This window comes from Podarcis bocagei (genome assembly GCF_964188305.1).
Source record: "Podarcis bocagei genome assembly, chromosome: 1".
In the NCBI taxonomy this organism is placed as follows: domain Eukaryota; kingdom Metazoa; phylum Chordata; class Lepidosauria; order Squamata; family Lacertidae; genus Podarcis; species Podarcis bocagei.
The window spans coordinates 58,983,203-58,998,718 of NC_138125.1; the positions used below are offsets into that span (position 1 = coordinate 58,983,203).

The 15,516-nt window shown below is 46.4% G+C and overlaps 1 protein-coding gene across 3 annotated transcripts in view; it reads left to right on the forward strand.

Moving 5' to 3' along the window:
* SLC1A2 (solute carrier family 1 member 2) overlaps positions 1 to 15,516 on the forward strand; it is a 103,276-nt gene that overhangs the window by 69,624 nt on the left and 18,136 nt on the right. For all 3 annotated transcript variants that reach the window (XM_081165037.1, XM_081165036.1, XM_081165038.1), the window contains 4 exons: positions 9,290 to 9,452; positions 10,314 to 10,440; positions 12,656 to 12,889; positions 14,434 to 14,628. In XM_081165037.1, the coding sequence (XP_081021163.1) occupies positions 9,290 to 9,452; positions 10,314 to 10,440; positions 12,656 to 12,889; positions 14,434 to 14,628 (719 nt within the window). The remainder of the gene's footprint in view (positions 1 to 9,289; positions 9,453 to 10,313; positions 10,441 to 12,655; positions 12,890 to 14,433; positions 14,629 to 15,516) is intronic.

Below are 15,516 nucleotides of genomic sequence, written 5' to 3' on the forward strand. Positions count from 1 at the left end.
TTAGGTCCCGCGTAATCTCTCCTCCCCGCCACTCAATCGGCCAAGGTTTTGCGCACCAACGGCCCCCCCAATACAGCCCGAAGCCAAGCGAACCCGCAGCGTCTGATTGTACCTGGAAGTCATTATGCAAGTTCAACGTGTCTTGCCATAATGACACCCCGTTGAATTCCTCGAGGAATTCCAACCAGATGGAAAGATCGGCCCTAACCTCACTGGAGAGGCGCACCCGATGATGCGGGGCCTTCAATCCTGAGGTAAGACGCGCTAGGCGAGAGCAGAAGGGGCGGCCAGGAGCCACCACTCTGCAGGCGAAATTCAGATGACCCAGCAGCGACTGAAGCTGCTTAAGGGACACCTTCTTCAGAGGAAGCAATTCCTCTATAACCTTCCTCAAAGCCACCAGCTTGTCACTTGGCAAGCTAGAAGTTTGAGCGACCGTGTCCAAGAGGATACCCAAATAAACAAGACGGGTCGAAGGACCCTCAGTCTTGTCCGCAGCCAGGGGAACCCCGAGTTCCCGAGTAAGGTCGGCAAAGGCTCTCAGCAGCACCGAGCACTCGCCGGTATCGTGAGCAGAGGCCAATAAAAAATCATCCAGATAATGGGTGACTCCGCCCAATCCTGTTTTAAATTTGAGGGCCCATTCCAAAAAAGTACTAAATGATTCAAACGCAGCACATGCTACTGAACAGCCCATAGGCATGGCCTTATCAAAATAATAACCGCCCTCAAACTGAAAACCCAACAACCAAAAATCCTCTGGATGAATTGGCAAAAGGCGAAAAGCCGATTCAATGTCGCATTTTGCCAATAAAGCCGCACGGCCGAATCCCCGAATCATCTTGATCACCTGATCAAGGGAGGCATACTTTACGGAGCAAAGCTCCGGAGGAATAACATCATTGACTGATGAACCCCTGGGATGGGACAAATTATGAATTAAACGAAATTCACCCGGGGCCTTTTTTGGCACGATACCCAATGGGGATACATGCAAATTAGGAAATGGAGGGACACCAAAGGGACCAGCCATGCGTTGCATAGCCACCTCCTTTGCAATCTTTTTGCGGGCAACCTGAGGTAGCTCGCGAACTGATTTTTGGTTAGACGGATTCCGTGCGACGGGAGGCATAGCCACCGGAATCCGAAAGCCAACAGAAAAACCAGCGCTCAAGTAACTTGCAGCTTCTCTATTTGGGTAAGACTGCAGCCAATTTTGCAGGACCTGAAGCCGCACAGGAGTATGAGCCAAGGAGGTCAATACGCTATTTTCCTGTTCCTGCGGCTGCGGCTGCGGGTGCTGGGGCTGACCTGGGGGGCTGCTGGGCACCCCCCTTCCCCCACGAAAGGGCCGCCGGCTTCCAAAACATGAGGAAGCGGCATGGGAACCATTGCACTTGTCACACAAATGAGCGTACTTGCATCCTTGACGCTGACAGGAACCCTTATTAAAGTCCCAGCACAGCAGGCGACGTCCGGGTCTGAAAGCCGAAACCTTCTGCTTCGGCTGTTCCGGCACCTTTTTGTCGATTAGTGGGGCCACGTGGGTGGTCCACACATCGAGATCCTTACGATCCCAGCGGGCTGATGGAATTTTGGCTGCACGGCGCCTGAAGTTCTCATCATATTTAATCGCCGCTTTTTCACCAGCTTTGGTGAAAGCCGAGCGAACTATGGACAGATAGACTATCAAATGAAGAGACCTCCGAGGGTAAGCCGCTACAACTACACCTGCAAAGACTTGGAAACAATCGAGCCAGTGTTCGAAGGTCCTGTCTATAGCGGAAGCACCAGAACGTTTCCTGGAAGAGCTCCCTTTTTCCTGCTCCTCCGAAGGTGGGGACAGTCTAAACATGTCCACATAACGGCCATTCAATATCCTGGACCGCAGTTTTGACGGCAGATGCGAGCCTGGAATGATGTCTCTGGCCGAGTTGGTAGAGACCTTAACATCTGGCACCAACACGCCATCCCTACACTCTTGCACGGCCCCATACTTTGCCCGGTGCGTGTTGGCCCTCCGTTCCCAAGCCCACCTCGGGAGGCCCGAAGCCGCTTCGCCGAATCCCCAATAAAGTTCCATTGAATTACCCGCCTCATCATCAGAACATGAAGATGACGTACCAGAATAAGAGGAAGATGTGTCATCCCTCCTACGTTTGGCATGCTTGCGGGAAGACTTCCTGCGGCGACGCCGTCCCCCCGAAGACCTCCTGGCAGGAACTGGCAAACTGTCTTCGATGGAAGACTCAGAATCCGGGTCCGGCTGCGTTACACCTGAAGCTGGTGAAGGAGAAACCGCAAGTGAAAGACCAGAACCCGCAGCCACCTCAACCGAAGGTTGGGAGCGTACGCTTCGACGGGTGGGAGCAGGCGAAGGGTTTTTCCTTCCTGCGGCCCTCCCCGAGGAGCGACGAGGTCCTCGAGACCGGCCCCGAGTCGCAGGTAAGTCGCGGGGCCAGGCCAACTGAGAATCAGCCATTGGAACCCCAGTTGACGGAACATCTTCCCCATCTTCACTAGATGACGGCGACACTGGTGATGACGCCACTACCGGACGAGTACGGCTTCCAGACGTGGAAGGCTGGGCGGAGCAATGTTGCAGGAAACCATCCAATTCGGCTGCGAATCGAGACAAGGCCACTGGATTACCAGCCATGCTGTTCACCAGGGATTGCACCCTTCCCACCGGTTGACTTGGGGTAGGAGAGCGAAGCGCCTGTGATGGACCCTTAATAGGCCGTTTTGTGCCAGAGGATGGGCCAGGACGATTGTTAGCTTTTTTCGGTGCCATCACTGCTAAGGGAAATCAAATTGAGAGTTAATAGGTGCCGCCGCCCAGCGACACTGTTGGACCCAACAAGTGAATACACAAAATCCGAATACCACTTGTCAACTGAAAAGGAAGAATAAATCAATTGGAGCGATCACGAGGGATGTCCTTTATGGTCTTGCAATAGTCAATCAAAACCTTTTAAACCGACGCACTGATTAATGCTATTCCCTCACCACAACCTCTGAAATAAAACACAAACCTATAAGAGAATTGTTCTTAGAAAGCAATAAAATTGGAGCAGTACACAAGCAGACCAGCAGGTGGCGCTAATAGGCCTATTCACTTAACAGAGGAAGCTGCAATACCGGCTGGGCCACCGGGGGAGCCCAAGAGCAGGCAAGCTGCAATAATACTCAGAGCCACTAGAGGGCCGGCAAGGCCTGCAACAAATACAGGCACCCAGACACTCCACGTGCGTTACAATGGAGGTCTGGGAAGCCTGCAAAACGTCCCACAATGGGCCTAGTAAAGGCGCACCTTTTTGTCCTCCCCCCCCTAGCTACCGGGACGCAGGGCGCCCGGCAACGGACACAACAAAGCCGGGGGCCGGAGGAACCAGGCCCCTCCCACCCCGGGAGCTTCCAAGAGACCGGCAACTTCAGGTAAGCCGGTTACCTGCTCCACGGGGGGTGGGGAGAGGAGAGGAATCCAGCGGCGCTTCGCGGCAGCGTAGGCCGCGATTCCAATACGGGGGGGAGGGGCGGGAAGGTGAACCCAGCCGCGATCCGCGGCCCCCGGAGGCCCAAGGCCCAACAAGGAGGGATGCGCCCGGCCGCGCTCCGCGACCGCGAGGCCGAGGCCGCAGCCGAAGGGGGGGGAGCGGGGGGGAAGGAGGCGCCCCACCGCGCTCGCGGCCGCCGCCGCGCTCCGCGGCCGCGAAGGCTACGGCCTCTACGCAAGGGGGGTGGGGGGGTATGAAGAAAAGGCGCCCTGACGCGCTACCGGCCGCCGCTGCTCGCCGCGGCCGCGAAGGCTGCGGCCTTAACGCAGAGGGGAGGGCGGAGAAGGCGGCCGGCCGAGCTCCGCGGCTGCAAAGGCCGCGGCCCGCAAAGGCCAGTAACTAATTGAAAAATTGGGGGGGGCGGCGGGGCGGGAGAGGGAGGAAAAAGGGGGGGCGGCTGCACTCTGCGGCCGCCTAGACTGGCACCCCAGCCCTGGGCTGGAGCCGCGGTCCAATTGCCCCTAGAAGCAGGGAAAGTAAAACCTCCCCCCAGTGGGGGGGGGGGTCGCCACACGCAGCCCTGCCTACCTCCCAAAGGGGGTTATTTAGTAAAAGGAAGGGGTAGCAAGAATGCCAGAAGGGAAGCCAGAAAATTTTTTGCAGAATAAAGAATGTAAATTAAAAGGGGGAGAAAGAAGAGCAGGATGAGAGGGACGAAGAAAGGATTATTAGGTATAATACAACCGTCTCAAGGCACAGTTGCTTCTTGATCCGTTGCAAAACAGCCAAGAGCCTGTCTCATCGTCTGCCCCCTGTATTTAAAACCTCTGACCCCTCCTCTACATTGGCAACAAACAAATTCCCCCAGCAACCCAGTTAACCTCTTAAATGCTGGGTCCCCTCAAATCTGCCTAGTCATCCCAGGGTGGCCTGTTCCTCCAACCGCAACACGTGCTCTCTGTTATGGAGAACACGCTTTATCTGATCACATATACAATTTTACCTGTATGTAAGGAAAAGGCTTCTTGGATCCTTTCTAGCAAAGATGTTAGATTCTGCTTGGTGGCCAACAGAGGCCCTTAGACATCATGTGCACTCTTACTGCCAGTCTACACAATAGCTTTCGTTTCTTGCATTAGTTTTCATACTGGTGGCTGCAGAATCCTGGAGTGCTTTCCAGGGTCCCTCAACAAGAAAAACAACTTCCTTGGCTTCAGTTCACCTGCAGGGACAGTGATGTACAACAGGCTCAGCATTCTGTATGAACTGAGTATCACCCTTTAACTCTTCCAAGAATCCTGTGCAATCCTTACCTGTCAACATGAAACCCTCCTTGAAGCTCAAAAAGTTGAGAATTGTGGTTTTAGAAAAATCCAAGAATAACAGTACTTGCCTCCTGCAGGTAGACATACCTGTCAACAGTGGCAGCCAGTGAAGTCGTTTGTTAGGAGGGGAAATACTATTGCTGGTGGTTGCAAAGCAGTAGAGGGAGAAAGGGAATTTCCACTTTCACCTTTTGGCACCAGGAACTGGAGGTAGGGATTGGTCTGGGCCCTAGACATTTGGTTGCCTGAGGGAACTGGAAATGCCCCGGCAAGCTGGGTTACATAATATCCATTATTAAGATATTTTGTCAGGTGAGACTGAATATTCTACAAGCATCTCTCCCTTTCTGACTGCAGAAATAGAATAAAAAAATGAAATAGCTAACCACTTGTTGCCATTTCATGAGGGACAGCTGTTTACTCTGTCTAATGTTAGGGCCAGATGGTGCAATTGCTGAATGGATAATTCCTCAGATTTGAGTGCAGGGTGCTGACGTCAGCAGGGGTAACTCCACTCTGTAACTCTGCACTTGCATATGACTGACAGTGGGACTTCCCACCTCCTCCGGTGCCTAATGGTAAAGCTCTAGCACAACTTTTAATATTATACAGTGGTACCTCTGGTTACGAACTTAATTCGATCTGGAGGTCTGTTCTTAACCTGAGGTACCATTTTAGCTAATGGGATCTCCTGCTGCCGCCACGCCACCGCTGCACGATTTCTGTTCTCATCCTGAGGTAAAGTTCTTAACCCGAGGTACTACTTCCGGGATAGCGGAGTCTGTAACCCGAGGTGTTTGTAACCCGAGGTACCACTGTACTGTGCAAGAGTTAAATTTGCACTCGCCTTCTGTTGGATCCCACACATTGTGGTAGTAGTAGTAGTGATAATAATCATAATCATAATATACAGCCTTCTATTTCAAGAATAAATGTTTTCCAAATAGGCTTACAGGGAACTCAATAGAAGCCATTGTCTCAATGATTTTCATCACCTGCCTAGCATAGGTACTGGGTAAACAGTTAAATGGCAATGCGCCTCTAGGGGAAGGGCTGTAGCTGAGTGGTAGAACTTCTGCTTTGCCTGAAGAGGGTCCCAGGTTCAAGGGCAGGAATTTACCTTTTCCTCTGTTCCCACATGATTTCTGCTAGCAGTTTTACCTAGCAAGCCACTTTATCAGCTGCTTCTGCCTATCAGCTTTTGAAAATTCAACAGGGTGAGTTTGACTCATTCCTAAGACTTGATGTCTGTGGCCCTTTGCCCCGGAATAACTGAAGAAAAGACAAGCAGGTATGGTTTTGTAATCTTTGCCTTTATTCAAGCCATCTCCCTAAAATCAAGATAGTAAGAAACTGTGCTACTTGAAGGGTGAGCAATGACTGTCAACTTACTATGGTGTTTAATTCTAAACTATGCGTCTCCTGCTTAATTGGCAAGCAAAGGGAATAATTAAGTAATTAGCAGTTAACTACTTAAAATTAAAGTCCTGCTAGACCTTTCTACAAGACCTTGAAGCTGAACTATTTAGCAGCTCCAGTATAGTAAATATCTTCATCCACAAACAGACAAATCTGCACAGCTTGCAAGAGTTTTCAGACTGCCATAATTTGCTTTGAACTAGCACTTTATTCCATTTCCTGTGACTTTAACAGGTGCCGGTTAATTAGAAATTCAGTAGATACAATTCCCACCCCCAAATATACAGCAAGAGAAATTTGAGGCTGGGCTTTTTTATTCTGGCAAGATCAAAATACCTCCATGTCCTGCTTGTTTGTGGACTTCCTGTAGGCATCTGGTTGGCTGATGTGAGAACACAATATGGTACATGGGACCGAGGACTCTTGTTTTGATCCAGCAGGGCTCTTCATATGTTACGGAGTCCAATAAGTAATTTAACATTTTGTCTACTTTTGTCCAGAGTATCAAATGGAAGGGACTGGTTGACGAGGAGATGAACTAGAGCACCCTGTATCTAATAAGAATTAATGGAATTTCAAGCTGCGTATCAAAGCCTTAGTGTTGTTAAGACAAGTTTAAGACAAAGGCCTGTATTGTAGTTACAGGGGAGGAAAGCCTAACTTGTGTTGACTCCCAGACATTTTTGCACATTCTGGGACATTGGTATGTACTTGTAGCCACTGACTTTTTATTATGGTTCCTGTCGGTATACCAGGAATTAAATCAAGCCTGCATTGGGCATGCATGACTGACTCAGTGTGTACTAGAACAGGTGGAAGTCAGTGTGACCAAAGCTTTTCCCACAGCTGCCTTAGTGATGAGAATAAATCCTGATGTGACAGTCCCTGATAACGACAGGCCTGGCCTCACCAAGGCTGCCAAAACTCCATCATTTTGCTTTGTTTCCAATAAGGTCTTCAGCAATAACCCTTCAGTTGCAGGAAATTCTGCTGTTCTCAGAGCCTTTGTAATGTTTTGAAGATGACAGAATTCTCAAGATAATAATCAACTCTATGAAAATATGTAGGAATTTTGGCTTGCTTAAGAGCTTCTGCTTTTGCTTGCTGCGTTTCAAAGCCACACATTTCCGCAGGGTGCTCAAGCACATTTTTTTAGATTATTAATAAGATGTGAATGTAGTAAAATGGTTAGCGTAATCTGCATTGTTCCCTTAATCATTCATGATGACTGGCAGCTTAGCAGAAAGAACAAATATAACTGTTGGCTGATTTTGCTAACTTTGCTATCTGACTAAATTGTCTGGTTAATTAACTCTTCCCCTTTCATTGAGCAAACTGCATGTGTGATTTCAGCAAGACAAAATCAACTTTGCACAGACGCTTTAGGAAGTACCTCCTGCAGACTTGAATGCCTTGCATTCCCACTGCATAGTAAAAAGGACACACAGCATTTTTGAATGACTAGTAACATATTTTTGAATATCAACTAGATTTAGAAATTCTGCCTCTGTTCCATTGCCAGCTAGACCTTTCAAGTCATTCTTCGAATGGAGTTCGTAGATTATGGCTTGTATACAACAAAGTTGTCCTGTTTGCACAAAGACTCCTGCTTGCTCAATGAAACTTTCCCTCCCTCTCCTCTCCCTATGTGCCCCCCTAAATATGCTCTGGAAGCTTGGGGGGAAACTCAGAACAGATTTTGGGGAGCTCAGAGGGATGACAGGCATGGGAGATACCATCGTACATGTGCGTATCCTTGTGTGAATGGAATTACTTTCTTTGATACAACCCAAACTATTTATCTACCTCTCACAGAAACGATAGATAAAAATATTAGTACAGTGGTACCTCGGGTTGCATACACTTCAAGTTACATACGCTTCAGGTTACAGACTCCGCTAACCCAGAAATAGTGCTTCACGTTAAGAACTTTGCTTCAGGATGAGAACAGAAATCGTGCTCCGGCGGCACAGCAGCAGCAGGAGGCCCCATTAGCTAAAGTGGTGCTTCAGGTTAAGAACAGTTTCAGGTTAAGTACGGACCTCCGGAACGAATTAAGTACTTAACCTGAGGTACCACTGTACATCCAAAGATGAAAGTAAACATTGTGGGAGTCATTGTACGTGCATTTGGATTTGCTCCCATATAATTCCCTCCTGATTTGGGTAGAGTTATTGCTTTATTATAGTGATGTTTCCCCACGTGTGGTTTTTAGGAAAGATCAGAGATGTCTTGTGTTGTTGTGCTTTCTAATGTCAGAGTTGGATTTGTGTCTCAGTCCACAGACCTTAGCACAGAGCAGCAAGGTGCATACACAAAACTGGCAATGTCCAGGGCTCCCCAAACCACAAGAGCCCTGACTGAGCACCCAGAGAGCATCAGGTGATGGAGGCCATAGCAGACAGGCCCTGCATCAGCATCTCGGCCAACAAGGGCATGCTGGGACTGTCACTCGCCACCACCACGGCATCCTTTCCTTCTTTTATTTAACATCCTTTTATAGTTAGGCAGCAGCCAAGCATGTCCATGGTTACAGATGCTCATGTTCTTTTTACTTTAAATATATATTAGTCTTTGTCTACAACAAAATGGTGCTGAATCTCGAGTTTATCATCAGGGCAGCAGAAGCACAGTACGTTTTCTTTCTGTAGTCATGATGATGCTAATTAAATGAGTTCTTTAAAATGGGAAACGGCACATGTTCAAAGTACTTCTTTTTTATTAGGGCTGGCAAACTGCTTTTTGTTTAATTTTTGCTCTAACATAACAAGGATACAAAAGCTCTTGTAAAGCATGGAATGGAGATGGGGGAAGAAGCAAATGGTGTAATTGTGTACAGCAGTAACATAGAGCTATGTAAATGTGTTTGTGCAAGGTTGCTGAAGACAATAAAGTCCAGGGTCTAAATTTACCTAGTTGCACTGGTGATTTGCAAGGGCAGGTGCCAGAAGAAATTTAGAAGGGCGATTTCAAGCTCAGAGTTTGCACTGCTTATGTAGCAGGCAACTTTACACCTGAATTTGCAGCCCTGTATTTTGATTCTTTCAGATTCAAACGGTCACCAAGAAAGTGCTTGTCCCTCAAGAGATCGATGAACCAGCCAATGCAACAGACTCCATCTTTGACATGTTGAATGAAACAGAAGTGACGCCAGAACCTCAGCTAATCATTAAGAAAGGCCTCGAATTTAAGGATGGCATGAATGTCTTAGGTATGGAAACACTTTTAGTGTATGTGTGCTTCACGGTTATTATTGTATCAATATTGTGCATTGTTTTGAATATATTGTTATCTTGTCGTAACCCACCCTGGGACCTTAAGGTAAGAACGCTAACTAAATGATTAAATGTTTTATTGCATTCATATTATATATGCTGTAAAATGCCTTCAGACCTTTTAATTTAAAATATATGTAAAGCAATATTCAAGTCCAATAAATCATATCACATATCCTTTACATATACTCACATTTACATATTCATTTTTGCATATCCTCCTCTGTTTATCTGTATGGTTGCAGGTGATTCCAAATCTGTTCAGTCATTGAGCATTTACACACATATACAGATGAATGCTTATCCATCTAAAAGCGGCATATGTTTATATCATTTGGTCATCGTGACAATCTTTTATATTATGATAGATTTTTTAGGAGATAAAATAAGAACAGTACATGCTTGAGTTTTCCTAGGAACACTGTTCTTCCTAGCATGGGGCAGGACTGACTTATAGGCCAAAACACCTGAAGAGCACCAAGTCATCATATAACAGGTTACTGCAAGATATTAATAGTTGTATCACATGCATCACTTGTGCAAGGGAAATTTGCCATTATCTTTTCCCCACTCTGTTCCTTGTGCCCCCCAAAAAAACTTCTCCTGAGAGTAGAATAACACTTAGGGCCCTTCCAGACCAGTGTTTTACTGGGGGTGTATTCTGCAACATGTTCATGACACAAAAATAGTCTGAACTGACTTGAAGCCTGATTTAATAAGGTTTATTTATTTATATTTTAATTAATTAATAAGACAGAGCCTCAGTAGCGTTTAATATTTTAGCATTCTTTCAACAGGGCTCATTGGGTTCTTCATTGCTTTTGGTATTGCAATGGGCAAGATGGGAGAACAAGCCAAGATGATGGTGGATTTCTTCAATATCTTGAACGAGATTGTAATGAAGCTGGTAACCATGATTATGTGGTGAGTCAAAGTCATCATCTGCCAAGACACGCTAAATCCAGTTGTATTCTGGACATCATTTTGTAGCTTTTCTGTAATTTCTGCATGACCTACCTCACTATATTGGTCTGAAGCTACAGCACTTATTTCTATTGTTTGCTTTTCACAGTTGTATCCTGCCCTTAGCCCATAAACAGGAGTCCCCCCCCCCCAACAGCTAGGCAGCCGGAACAGAATGTGTGAGGTTGGACCAAACTCAACCTGGGGAATTAATGGGATGCTGAGAGATTTGAGTTGAGGTCTTGTCAGTTCAAGTTCAGATGTGCCACACCACACCTCATTTGGTCAGAGAATCAAATGAGGCTGTTGCTATGTTTTTGCATATTTAATTTACTGTGGATGCTCGGGGCTTTCTTCTATCAGAACACACTGGATTAGCCTCAGAAGAACTTGATCTTCGCACAGCCACTGTCCCTGCATCACTGCTGGGACCGATTCCTAATACGATACATCAACAGAAGGCTTACCTTCAACCCATGACTCTTGTTCATTTGCATAGAAGAGAACATTTAGTCTATGGAGACACATTCCTTTATTTCATATCCAAAGGGACATTCTTTCCTATTATTTATGGCTACTCTCTTAGGAAAAGATCCACCCCCTCCAGCAGCTTTGGTGATTTATGAAACTCTTGTGAACACCATAATGACATAAAACAAAATTGGGCATCTGCTAAGGATGTTTCGTAACCCTTATTTAAGGATTATCCTCAGTGACCATTTCAGGAAGCAGACTGCCTGGCACCTGAGAAAACTGTGCAAAATGGGGATTGTGTGAAGCTCATAGAAGCTCCTGATTGATTTGCTGCTTCTGGGCAATGCTTGGATGGTTCATGAGAAGGTCAGATGGAGAGCAGACATTCCTTTTTTTAAAAAGCCCAGTTCCAGTTTTGCTTCCTAAATCTATCTCTCTATAAAAAATTAAGTTTCAGATTGCAAAAAAAGAAGGTTAATATAGAGCATAAGAGTGGAGATTCCTTTAAGCCACCTGCTGCTCAGCAAAATTAATCATCATCAACGATAAATAAAGCTCTCTCTGACACAGTAACCCTTGTTGGTGGGTAGGCACCAGAAATTGCTTGGGAGCCTGGATATAGCCCACAGGACATGGGGTAGCCACTCCTGCTTCAAGGCCATTGTTGAAACCTTCACCTCTATTCCTGTCTGCATGGAATCCCAGCTGGAAGCTCCTCAGTAGCTTGAGTTCTGGGTATGGGCAGGGCCAGTGAGTCTCTTTGTGGGAGGTCTGGCAAGCCACCCATTCGCTAAGTGGTGTCATTATGAACTGCTGGAGGGGATGGATCATAGGAAAGAAAACAACCAAACAAAAGGCTTGCTTCTACGATATTATCAGCATGTATTAGGTTTGTCAGCAAGCAAGGTTTCGGCTGGTCTGCAAAACATTTTACTGTCTGGGCACAAGCAATGTACTGGCACAAGCAATGAAAAGCTCAGCTGAGTCAGTTAACCATCCTAACTGCCTGGCAAAGCCACCACTAGACTTTCAGGAACTGTAAGGCTTTCTCTGGTCCAAGAAATTATCAGGACTCTAATAATACAGTACTGCTTCTGTCGTAGCCACTCTCACAGTGCTTATCTATTAGGGGTGGAGAATTTTTTCCGCTTCTATCAAGAGCCCTTGACACACAGAATAAATCAAGTACTGCTACCAGCACCCCCTGCACACAAAGGGGAAAATGCATCTGTCCTGTCTCAAAAGGGCTTTAAAATTTGGCAGTTTGTGCTGACGGAAAGCTAGCCTATTTGCACTTTCACCTCTGAAGGCACAGATCAGTTTTCAAACGTGCCAATCCTCAGGCAGAAGAGCTTTGAAGATGCTCTGGTGGCTGAGAGCCACCCCCATCTGCTTCTTCAAAGGTAAAAATGGATCTGGTCCCCTATCAGCCAGCCACTTTCAAAGCTGTCCTCAAGACTGTGGACTGAATCCAGCCAACAGGATAGTGCTAGTTCAGTCAGTTTCTGCAGCATGGGGCCATGCAGCCCCTGGTCCCATCATTCAGTAGTGGGGGTGTTTGGGGCTGAAAGGTTTTCCATCAAAAAGTGATAATTTAAAGCTACATGGTATAGCTTTATCAGCTGCCTTTATGATGCCGTTTCTGTTTTGAGACACAGACTTCTGCAACTGCATTCTTGCTTAATGCCGCGTTTTCTTCTAGGTACTCGCCACTGGGCATTGCCTGCCTCATCTGTGGAAAAATCATTGCAATCAAGGACCTGGAAGTAGTTGCTAGGCAACTTGGAATGTACATGGTCACTGTGATCATAGGCCTTATCATCCATGGAGGGATCTTCTTGCCTTTGCTGTACTTCGTGGTGACAAGGAAAAATCCCTTCTCATTCTTTGTGGGCATCTTTCAGGCATGGATTACTGCGCTAGGCACTGCTTCGAGGTATTTGATATGAAATGCAAAGTTAGCAACACGTTCAGGGCCATTATAAATACTTTGCTAACCAGACTTACTCAGCTGAATGTGTGTGGATTAGCAATACCTGTGAGCTGATCAATTAACCTAAAAATGAAGAAAAGGTGTAAACTGGATTTCACGTGCCCACAAACTCAAACCTGGTTCATAGCATTAACTGCTGTGATTGCAGCTACTTGGTTCAGATGACATCTGTTCCCTCAGGGATTGCCTGCAGGAATGGGGGCTGGGTGAAAGTCTTCTCCAGGGCTGGCCTAGACCATATAAGGCTGCTTTGGAAGTATCATTTTCAGGGCTTTTTCCCCAGCCCTGAACTGAGTTCTGGAACCCCCTCAGGTGGTGCCATTGCCACTCTAAGAGAATGAGGGAGGTGTTCATGGTGAGTTCTGGCACCTCTTTTTCTAGAAAAAATAGCACTGGTCATTTTACTATATGACATCTAAATGCCTTGTTAGTCCATTCACAACTTGGATGGACAATTCGTATGATGAGGGATTCATCTCATATAAGATTACAAAGGTGAATGGAGATCATTCATGACAGAAATCCTTCCATAAGCCCAGCACCCCAGGCCTAGATCACCTGCCCTAAATCCAGTCCTAGACTTGTCTTTAGCACCAATAACTGCTGGGTCTTTTCTAGTTTTCCTCTTCAGAAGTCTGACATATCTTTCCAATCAGGCAAGGCTTTCCACTTTTAGTCATGATCTTCTCTGCTTTTCCAGCAGAACCTTCTCAGGTTTCAGACATATGCCCCCACCCCCCACCCCAGTTAACAGGAGGCTGTCATCTCCCTCTCTTCCCAAGGCACCTCTGCCAACTGACCTCTCCTTCTCTGAGTTCTTTAGTCCCTATGACAACTAGGAGTAGTTCTGTTATTAGAAATCATATCAGAGTTTTTAAAAATACTGTACAATAGCATGCATTGGGGGGGGGTGTTCTTCTGAACATGGGGGTGTGAGGTTTAATTGTTTCCTCCCCAGCTGCATTCCCAACAAAAAATTTTCCTGTAACTATGAACCTTAAAAACTAAAGATCTTATTGGAGCCAAAGTGAGATTTTGCTTTGTGGCTCATTGCCATATGCGAGGGGTGCGGTTTTTGTTGGAATTGTAATTAAGGAGGTAAGGGTTGCTGTGCTTCAGATGAAATATTCCATCATGCCTGCTATCAATTTTGGGTTGTTTAAACAAATTATCTGCCTTGGTTTCTAATGGCACATGTTGTCACATCTGGTTTTACCTGCATTCAACAACTGTCAAAATATATACATCTACAGGGGCATGCACAAGCTTTGATCAAAACACTGTGCATAAGCAATTTTACAATCATAGAATTTATACGCTTCCATCAGTTCCAGGACGGATGAGGCAGAAGTTGAACTGTGGACAGACAGAGACCTGGTGAATGTGTGTGTAAGATGCCTAGTTGCTCCCCCAGAGTGTCAATAGAGCTATCTGTCCCAGGAAGTCTGAATTTTACCTATAGCCTTTCATTTTGCTTTCTCCTTCAGTGCTGGTACACTGCCTGTTACCTTTCGCTGCCTTGAAGAAAACTTGGGCATTGATAAGCGTGTGACAAGATTTGTCTTGCCTGTTGGGGCCACTATTAACATGGATGGGACTGCCCTATATGAAGCTGTGGCAGCTATCTTCATAGCACAGATGAATGGAATTGCGCTGGATGGTGGACAGATAGTCACTGTCAGGTGGGTTTCTTGTCCTACACTGGAGATGGTGAAAACATGAACATTACAGACCTTGCCTATTGCAAAGAAGTTTAAAGTTGTGAGCCTCCATTGTAATAAACAGTGAAAAGCCTTGGCTGCTTTTGCCAGTTCCCAAGTAGAGCATCACGTATTGCAACCTACATGGGAATTACACAGTTTTCTACATGAAGTAATTTCTGTGTAGGGATTTGTAAGACATGAAAGCAGACCTTGATTTCTGTCTATAACCTGGTTTCAGAGGCAGTGCTAATGTGTTGTGTAGAGATTTTCATTGTACTTGATTATAAATAATGGAAAATAAATATACTCAAGTTAAAAGGTAAAGGTAAAGGTACCCCTGCCCGTACGGGCCAGTCGTGTCCGACTCTAGGGTTGTGTGCCCATCTCACTTAAGAGGCCAGGGGCCAGCGCCGTCCGAAGACACTTCCGGGTCACGTGGCCAGCGTGACGAAGCTGCTCTGGCGAGCCAGCACCAGCGCAGCACACGGAAACGCCGTTTACCTTCCCGCTATAAAGCGGTCCCTATTTATCTACTTGCACTTAGGGGTGCTTTCGAACTGCTAGGTGGTGTTAGGTAGATTTATTGCTTTATTGTTCAGCGCCCAGCCATGCTTCCCCTGGGAGCCTCTGTAGCTTCTGTTTACGCAGGGTGGCTTTGCAGCGGTCGTAAAGCAATTAGCAGATAGCAAAGTTGCACAGCGGTTGTGTGTTTGAAAGAGCAGTAAACAAGTCCCACACGTTTCTTCTGTCCTAATATCACTTTATTTGCTCAAAAGTAGCCTATTTACAATCAATAACTTCCATCAGAATCAAGCTGCATCTTCTCCCTCTGTTTGCAGCTACGCAACAAAGCTGCTTTCACTTTGC